Source organism: Octodon degus, unplaced genomic scaffold (genome assembly GCF_000260255.1).
Source record: "Octodon degus isolate 3935 unplaced genomic scaffold, OctDeg1.0 scaffold00279, whole genome shotgun sequence".
Classification (NCBI taxonomy): Eukaryota; Metazoa; Chordata; class Mammalia; order Rodentia; family Octodontidae; genus Octodon; species Octodon degus.
Window position 1 is genome coordinate 850888 of NW_004524855.1, and position 9413 is coordinate 860300.

Consider the following 9413-nt stretch of genomic DNA (forward strand, 5'->3'; position numbering starts at 1 on the left):
AAAAAAAAAAAAAAAAGTTATAAGAAATTAAAAAGGAGAAGAAAAAAATTTAAGCATTAGCTGTTCTTTTCAATGGACCAGGAGACATCACCAGTACAATTACCCAAATTATCCTGCATATATGCGTAAATATATCTGATTCCCTTCTGCCTTTCCTTTCTCCTTTCCCTTATACCAGTTTTTCCTTCTCTTGGAACAGTTTCTCTCTCACAGCACCTATTGTGCCTTTCAGATTTTATTTATTCTTTCAGGTTCCTTCATTAGAAAAACAACAAGATGTTTGCACATTTAGGCCTGATTTATTTCACTTAGGAGATAAATTGAGTAAGTGGATTCCAGTTGAATCCACTTATTGATAAAGCCTCAAGTTTATCCTTTTTTGTAGCTGAGTAATACTCCATTGTGTAAAACATACCACATCCTTTTATCCATTCCTCAGTCGATGGCCATTGGGTTGTTTCCAAGATTTAATTATAACAAAGTGCCCTGCTATACACACGGGTGTACATCTATTGCTGTGGTACAATGCTTTCAGCTCATTGGGAAAAATACCAAGGAGGGGAATAGCTGTCTTCACAGAATTTTCTTTTTTTTATTTTTAAAGAGTACAAATTAGAATTAAAACAAAAAATTACAAGTGATACAGATTTTTACTTAACAAAGTAATATGAATTTCACAGCATTTGTTATAATACAGTGTTGTCTTCCAACCAGTTATTCATATTACTAGATATATGCATGTAAAATTGGAAGAAGAAAACAAAAGAAAAAATGTGTAACAAATTAAGAAGACAAAAAGCTGAAACAATTGAAAAAAGCAGGCAAAAGAAATTAAAGCATTAATTTCTTTCCATGAAATGGAAAAGCGTAATTCTTTCCATAAACCAGCAAAAATGCACAGTACAGTTGTGGAAAGCACCCTGCATGCATACATAGATAAAGCTCTTTCCCCCGCTCCCTCTCCTGTCCTCCTCCTCAGCTCAGTAACTCTTTCCTTTTGAATAAGCTCATTCCCTTTCCCAGTGTCTACTGCACCCTTCAGATTCCATTTTTCTCTTTCAGGTTCTCACACTAAGGAGACAATATGATGTTTGCACATGCAAGTCTAATTTATTTCACTTAAGAGTACGTTCTCTAGTTGTATCATTTACTGACAAAATTCTCAAATTTATCGTGCTTTATGGCTAATACTTCATTGTGTAAAAATAGCACATCATCTTTATCCATTCTTCAGTTAATGGGCGTCTATAACAGGATTTAGCTATAACAAGTTGTGCTGCTGTAAACATGGGTACACATGTAATTGCTGTGGTATGAGATTTTCAGTTCTTCTGGAAAAATACACAGGAAGGAAATAGTTGGCTTGAAAGGGCTCTCCAATCCTAGTGTCTAGATTTTTGCGTGTGTGAGTATGCAGAGTCTCACTGTGTGGCTCAGACTCATAGTGATCCTCCTGTTTTCAGCCTCCCTGGTGCACAGGCCTGTGTCTCCCTGCCCAGCCTCCATTGCCAGCTCAGCATGCTCGGCACAGGGCTGGCGTGGCGTGTGGTGCAGGGATCAAACCCTGGCACCTGTGCTTATCTAAGCAAGTGCTTAGTCCACTGAGAGAGCTCACCAGCCTTGCCATCCCAGCTTTTGAAGGACTCTCCACACTGATTTCCATAGCAGTTGTACCAGTCTGCACTCCCACCAACAGCGCAGAAGGGTTCCTTTTTCTCCACAGCCCCTCCAGCATTTGTTATTGGCTGACTTCTTGATGTTGACCATTCTTTCTGGGGTGAGATGAAATCTGTTTTGTTTTAATTTGCATTTCTCGAATGACCAATAATGTTGAACATTTTTTCATATATTTACTTGCCCTTTGTATTTCTTCCTCTGACAAGTGTATATTCATCTCAGATGACCCTTTTTTGATTGGGTCTTTGAATTTGGGGGCTGATTTTTTAATTCTTTGTGTGTTCAGGATAGGCCTTTGAGGGAGAGTCAGGTATAATTTTTTCCCAGTTTGTTGGTTTTCCTTTTACTCTGTTGGAGGTTTGCTTTGAAGTACAGAAACTTCTCAAAAAGATGAGCTCTCAGTTGTTGATTCTTTGAAGTATTTCCTGAACAGTTTGGTTTTTGCTCATGAACTCTCTACCAATCCCTTGTCTTTACGATTTTTACCTATATTTTCCGCCAGAACATTTAGTGTTTCTGTTTCAATATTTATATCTTTGATCCATTTTGACTGTAGCTTTGTGCATGGCAAAGGCATTGGTCTAGTTTTAGCCTTCGACATCATCCATAGAATTTTAACATTGAAATGTTACCTATAAATACAGTGCTTTAAAAACTTCTACTATGTCATGCTGATTTAAGAACATTTCATTGCATTCGTATTACAGCCATTGATTTCTAATAGTACTGAAATTGCTAATCCCCAAAATACACACTGTACCCATTTCCTGCTATCAAGCATTACTTCATGAATTGGTTCTTTTCCTTTTCTTGGTACTGGAAATTGAATGCGGGCAGGCACCGTGTCGTTAAGATCCCTGGCCCGTACGTCTGTTCTTCTTAGCACCTGAAATCTGGAAGGGGCCAACCCCACTATATCGGCTCCTAATCCTCCAAACAAGGAATGAGGCCCTTCTTTTTCCAAGATCACTTTTAGACAATGGAGGGGTCCAGGAGACACTACTCGGTTAACACTGGCTCCATCCACAGTGTTCAGCTGAACTTCAGAGATACAAAATGTCACAGAAGGCAGCTGCAGCTGTGTTCTCACAACTTCCATGTCTGAATAGCTCCCACTGCGCCGCCACATCCCCCAGCAAACAGATGCACCAGCGTGTCCCTCTGGCTCCTTTTTTCTCCAGTATGTCCTCTGTGTGCTGAGGCAGGATGTGCACTGGGCTGCCCACTACAGTGGGCAGCTTTGGTCCCAGAAGGAGAAGAACAGTGCCCCGGCAGTGGAAGGGAAAGGCTGAGATGCGGCTGCAGACTGCACGCCACAGCCCTCCCGTGCACTAGTGCCTCCCGCTCACCCCTGCATTCTTCTGCAGTGCACGGCCAGGAATAGCTGTTTTAATGAGACTTCTAATCCTAGTTTTTTTGAGAAATCTCCACACTGATTTCCATAGTGGTTATACCAGTCTACACTCCCAAAAACAACGGAGAAGGATTTCCCTTTTCCCTACAGCCTCTCCAAAATTTGTTATTGGTTGACTTCTTGATATAAACATTCTTTCTGGGCTGAGATTGAATCTCAGTGTTGTTTTAATTTGTATTTATTGAATGACCAATAATATTGAATGTTTTTTCGTATATTTATTTGCCTTTTGCATTTCTTCATCTGAGAAGTATGTATTCTTCTCAGATACCAGTTTGGATAGGACCTTTGAATTTGGGGGGGGCCTGACTTTTTAAAAGAATCTTTACATGTTCTAGCTGGAAGTTCTTTGTCTGATGCATAGTTGCCTTTAACTTTCCCCCAATTTGTGGGGTTTTTTTTTACTCTGTTGGTGATTTCTTTTGATGCTGAGAAACTACTGAAAATATGAGATCCTAGTTGTTGATTCTTTGAAGTATTTCCCACGCAGTTTGGCTTTTATTCATGAACTCCCTACCTACTCTTATGTCTTCAACATTTCTACTTAACTGCTCCTCCAGAAGATTTAGTGTTTCTGTTTCAATATTTAATTCTTTGATCTATTTTGACTTTAGTTTAGTGTGTGGAGATAAAGCTGAATCTAATTTTAGCCTTCAGCATATGGAAAACCAGTTTTTCCAGCAGCATTTATTAGAGGCTAGCATTCTTCTAGTGAAAATGTTTAGTCTCTTTCTCAAAGATAAGGTGGCTAAATGTGTTTGTAGTTGTGTCTGCATCTTCTAATATATTCCATTGATCCTCATAGATTTGTAGCATAATTTGAAGTCAGAGACAGTTATGCCTCCTTCTATTCCTGTGTTGCCCAGAATTTCTTTTGCTATTTTTAAACTGTTTTTTAAAAGAGAATACAAGTTAGAATTAAAACAAAAAATTACAAGTGATACAGAATTTCACTTAACAAATTAATATGAATTTCACAGTTGACCCTCCCCTAAAAAATAATAGTAATAATAATAATAATAATGATAATAATAATAATTTCTGTTGCTTTTTTTGAAAGAATCCTGTAGAGACATAAGCTTTTATGCAAGAAAGGGAAAAGAGATTTGGGAAAGGATTTTTTTTAAAAAAAATTTGTTTGGTACACGCTGTCACTATGCAGTCCTGACTCATAGCGATCCTCCTGTTTTCAGCCTCCCCAGCACTGGGATTACAGGTGTGCGCCACCACACCTGGTCTTGGTGGCTGGCTCTGCACACACCGAGGTGGAGCTGGGAAAGGATTTTGATAAATACTGCAGCTTCAAAATGAGTGGGTGACCATCCAGTAGAAAAGTATGAAGACGAAATATAGGAAGGAAAGCCATGGTGTTGTGTTGAGCTGTGGGGGACTCAGGTCAATAATTTCTGACATTGCCAGTGAAGCAGAAGACCCAATACTATTAGGGGCTACTGGACTCCTTTAGAATATTTTGCTGAGTTTACACACCTATAATATTCAAATAACAGGACTTAACCAAAAAAAAGAATACAGATGAATGTCCATTTTGTATCTGTGTATTCAAAGTGGTTAGGATAGATATATAGTTACATTCTCTTAATGCATAGAGGGATTTGTTCTGATGGTGTTTGTAAATAGGATATCATGTCTGCATCTTGTACAACAAATAACCACTAAAAAGAAAGTATGCAATGTGTTAATTATTGAAACTGTCCTACCAATTTGATTTGAAACTGTCTCATTGCGATTTATTTCTCAATAAAATTATGGAAAAAAAGAAATGGCAAGGTACAGAGAAATCATGTGCACAGGGGTGACAGCAGTACTCTAAGGACAATCTGACCTCAAATCCTCAGTTTGAGAACCTCAGAAAGGCTCATGAGAAGATAGCAGAAAAAGCCTTTGTCAAGAGTGAGGACCCATGCTGGACATGGACAGAAGCAGTAAATGTGCTTTTGTCAATCCTCAACTTCACACCCAGAAAGTCCTTCCCTTACTACATTTACAGAACCCTTTCAAATACTCCAGTGTTGCTGCAGAACAAACAGGAGCTTTCATGTTTGCAGAGAGTTTATTGAAATAAAAATATGTATCAGGTTTCAACAATTGTCTTGCAGTTTATAGATCTATGTAGAATGAAAGAAGGAAAGTTAGGTTTGTAGTATTGCTATTCCACTTCTCAGCATGTTCGTAGCCCTGAGAGACAAAGGTCTTGTGGAAGTTAGTAAGCTTCACAGAGTTTGCTGTTATATATTGCCTCCTGGAAAACAAAACCAAAACAGGAACATCATGTAAATATTGAACTCTGTCCTGCAAAGTCAAATATTGACAATCAAATACTCTTCTTCCTATGTTTTTCCTGTTTCTGAGGACAATGCAACATCCATGAATGCTCTGGAAACAGATCACCTTATCTCCCCATGTGTCCTGCCAGCCAGGTGATAAGTACTGACGCAAAATTACTCCTTCAGACTCATTTCTCCAAAAGGTACCTTTTCCATATTTTTTCAAAGCCTCATGGTCTTCAACATAATTTACATGAAGCATGCCCCTACTGTGCTTGTGAAAGTGCTGCTGCAGTATCAGCCTTTCAGTTCGGCTCTGTGAAACTATCTCCTTAAAAGAGGGGCATGACCAGATGACCCCATGGCCTGAGACGCTAGAATGCTTGGAAGGGAATGGAGGACCTCCACTGTCGCTCGTGGATCGGAGAAACCTGGATGCTTCACACTCCGGATGAGAAATCAAAGCGAGGTGTGGAACAAGGACAATCGCATTGTTGTGCATGGGGTGTACAGACAGTTGTCATGCTTTTTGTGTTTTTCCAAGATTTGTACAACAAAATGCTTTAAAAAATGTTACAAGATTAAACAAATGCTAAGTATAAGTATACTTAGATAGAAACACTTGTTGATTTCCTGCTTTTCTTCTGAATGATCCAACAACCATCCTGTGTTAACTACCATAATAAGCGCTTGCGTTTTCCGCATGGTGAATGAAAGGAGACCTAGCCCTCAAACACAGAACCTAATAAACCTTGTGCATTCAAAGGACAATCAGAAATTACTTAGTCTACAGGATTTTACTTCAATGAGTATTATCTGGATTTGCCAAAATGTATCGATGAACTAGTTTTTACTGTGTGTTTTGTTTCAATTTTTTTTTTAATCCATTGGTCCCAATGGTAAGGATATGTTTTCCTTTTCAGTTTTTTAGACCAGGTGTCTATGCAGTTCTGGCTGGCCTTCAAGACACTGGAGAGTACAGACTGACCTCAAACTAACAATTCTTCTACTTTCATTTCCCAAGTTCAGGGACCTACAGGCATGCACCACCATTCACAGCTTAGGGCATTTTACCCTTCGTAGGAAATGTGTGTGTGTGCAAGTGAAGGAGTGGTCTCTCTGTGTGTGAGTGGGGTGTGCAGGACTATTGAGTCGTTTGTGTGTGCCTGTGTGTGTAAATATCTTGAAGATCTTAGAGTACCTATATCAACTCTGGATAAGTCTTTTAACTGATTTTTCTGCCTATATTTTAATAAAGATTCTCAAAGGTAGGTACAAATCAGCTTTGGAAATGAAGCTTTGCTGAAGGAAAAGTCATCACATGCCATGCAAATCAAGATATACAAATGGACATGCCTCACATGCTTTGTCATCATTAACAAGAGAATCACAGACTGCTTATTCCAGTTCTAGAATTTAAGAAGTATGAGAAAGAAAATTAAAATTACCATCATCACTTTAACATTGGCTAATGTTTCCTTTGACTGGTCGAGAAAGCATTGTTTGAATTTCTCCACAGCCTTCTTTGTCATCTCGTCCCCTATGAAATTTTGAAGAGTCTCCATGTATTGTGGCACAGTCAAATCAAAATCAATGGTGTTATCAATTACATCATCAAGAAGCTTGCAGCCAGAACCTGGGAAGAAATACAAGACATGGGCTCCATGCAATCACTGAAACCATCACATATGAAGTCGAAGGCCACTGAAACTATTGCGTGTGGAATGCTGCCCACTCACCTTGTGAGCTCTAAGCAATCAGCTCTCAAAGCAGTAAGAAACATCACTGTCTAGATGAGACAATGTGTGCCCCGCCTCTGCAGAGAGTGGGCTGGTTTCTTCACAGTACCTGGTGACCCTGGGCTTTGCCATCTGCTCTCAGGCTGTGTGGCACATGTCCTTTTTACCCATCTGAGAGAACCTGGCTAAGAGTGGCTGTGGCAATGCGAACAAGACTTTGAAATGTGAAGAATTCTTCACAAGATCTGTGCCAACCGTGCTCTGTCTTCCAGAGCTTTTTTGTTCTGAATAACTGCAACGCCCGAGGATACTGTGTCCACCTCACAGTAAGCACTGACCTCAAAGGCACTGGGGGAAGAAGGGCCACTAGGAATATCAGATCAGCCCATCTTTCTATTGTGTGATGTCCAACCTGTTTCCTGCCAGATCATTTAGCGGGCCTGAGCCTTCTGTCTGGAAGGCTTTCTATTTCAGTCCACATTATGAAGATTCTTGAGCACTTTGAAGGAAACACTTTGTGTCCCATGCAGAGGTGACCAGTTATTTCTTCCTCTGTCCCATTGAAATATCTGGTTGCAGTATCAAGTCCCAACACCTATGCTTGTTTCATGGTAGTTGTGTCCATGCTGGGGCCCCCTGAGTGCCAGTGACACACTGTGTGCCCCTCCAACACAACACAAAGATGCACTGCAGCTCATTCTAGATTGGCTGGAAACAATGCTGCCCTGTGCTGAAGCTTGGGAACCAGAACTTGCCCCCAAGGTCACACGCAATACCTCTGGTCAATGGCTGCATTCCCTGCATGAAACTTACCTGCATAGCAGCAAAATGGGATGGAAGCCAGCACAAGGAACAACACCAGCTTCATGTCAGGGCTGTTGTGGCTGTTCTGTGGTGTGTGACACAGATGAGGGAATTCACTTGCAGGTGCTCACTTGCACTCTGGTATTTATAATCCATGTAGCTGTCGTGGTCCCTCCCAGAAATGAGTGGCAGACTTGTGTGATCCACCTGGCAGTGACTCAAGAAACATTGCAGGTGCCAAAAGGAAACAGCAGCCTCTTGTCTGTTTGCACAAAGAGCTATCTAGAATGCTGGACCCAAGATAATGTGGAGATTACAGTGATGGCACTCCTGTAGTGAAGATGGATGAGGAAAGGCTTTCTAAATGACAAACAATTCAATTTATGTGACAATAGTGCAATGGAACAGAAAATTACTGATGAAAGAAATCACAAAATCTCCATAAGCACATGGGTTTAAAATAACACTTTCCTAACAATCATTGGGTTGCAGATGAAACTAAAGAAATATTGAATAATATTTCCAATCAAACAAAAAATCAGATTCAATTTAGCAGAACCTGTGGGACACAAAGAAAGCAAGTCTTAAGAGAAAAATATACGGTGGTGAACTCTCACATGATGAAGACTGAAGGAGCCAAAATAAACAACATTAAGTGAACCTCAAGCTTCCAGAAGAAGAAGAGCAAGTCAAGCCCAAAGAAGGCAGGTCATTATAAACATTAGACCAGAAATTATTGCAACGGAAACAATACAAAGAATGAATGGATGGAAGCGTGGGCTCATTGAAATAATAAAGAAATTTTATAAACCCCAAGCTAACAGTACCAAAACAGAAACAAAATTTTCAATTTCATGCAATAAGGAATGAACAGGGTAAAATTATTAGAGATCAAATAGATATTCAGAAAATCATCAATTTGCACTTTGAATATCATTTCTCCCATGCGATGGAAAAACCAGAAGTAGACAGATTCCTAGATACATATGATTTGCCAAAGCTGAATGAAGAAGATATATAAATTCTGAATATAACAATATCAGTTAGTGAAAAGGAAAATGAAAATAAAAGCTTACCAAGGGAAAGCCCCCATCCTGATTGATTCACAACAGAGTTCTGTAAGAAATTTAAAGAATATTGAATACAACTCTTCCCAAGCTCTTCAATGAAATTGAAAGGGAAGCAATTCTCCACAACTCACTCTTTTTTTTTTTTTTTTTTTTTTGTATTTTTTTTTTTTTTTTGTGGAGCTGGGTATCAAACTCAGGCCCTTGCACTTGCCAGGCAAGCGCTTATTCTACTGAGCTATCTCCATGGCCCCTACAACTCACTCTTTAAGAGAGCTATTACCCTGATACCAAAACCACAGAAAGGGGGCATGGCGCTAGCTCAGGCCTTTAAGTGGCTGCTTCCACAAAGCTCTCAGCCTCAGGTTGCTGGAGTTCGAACCTCACAACTCTCCCGCTGGCCAAAAGTGCCCTGAAGCCATTGGAG

General features: G+C 39.8%; 1 protein-coding gene across 1 annotated transcript; it reads right to left on the reverse strand.

Moving 5' to 3' along the window:
- Window positions 1–5312: 5312 nt before the first annotated feature.
- Window positions 5313–7983, reverse strand: LOC101579822 (secretoglobin family 2A member 2-like). Its single transcript, XM_004646750.1, has 3 exons — window positions 7929–7983; window positions 6825–7012; window positions 5313–5351 (listed from the first exon to the last, which is right to left on the reverse strand). Exons 1-3 carry the CDS (start codon window positions 7981–7983, stop codon window positions 5313–5315), a joined length of 282 nt encoding a protein of 93 aa, XP_004646807.1.
- Between the last annotated feature and the right edge of the window lie 1430 nt (window positions 7984–9413).

Coding starts and splice junctions, on each gene's coding strand:
- LOC101579822 (XM_004646750.1), bottom strand. CDS start 7,983: ATGAAGCTGGTGTTGTTCCTTGTGCTGGCTTCCATCCCATTTTGCTGC. Junction 7,013..7,928: donor CCCATTTTGCTGCTATGCAG/GTAAGTTTCATG, acceptor ATTTCTTCCCAG/GTTCTGGCTGCAAGCTTCTT. Junction 5,352..6,824: donor CCAATGTTAAAGTGATGATG/GTAATTTTAATT, acceptor TTTGTTTTCCAG/GAGGCAATATATAACAGCAA.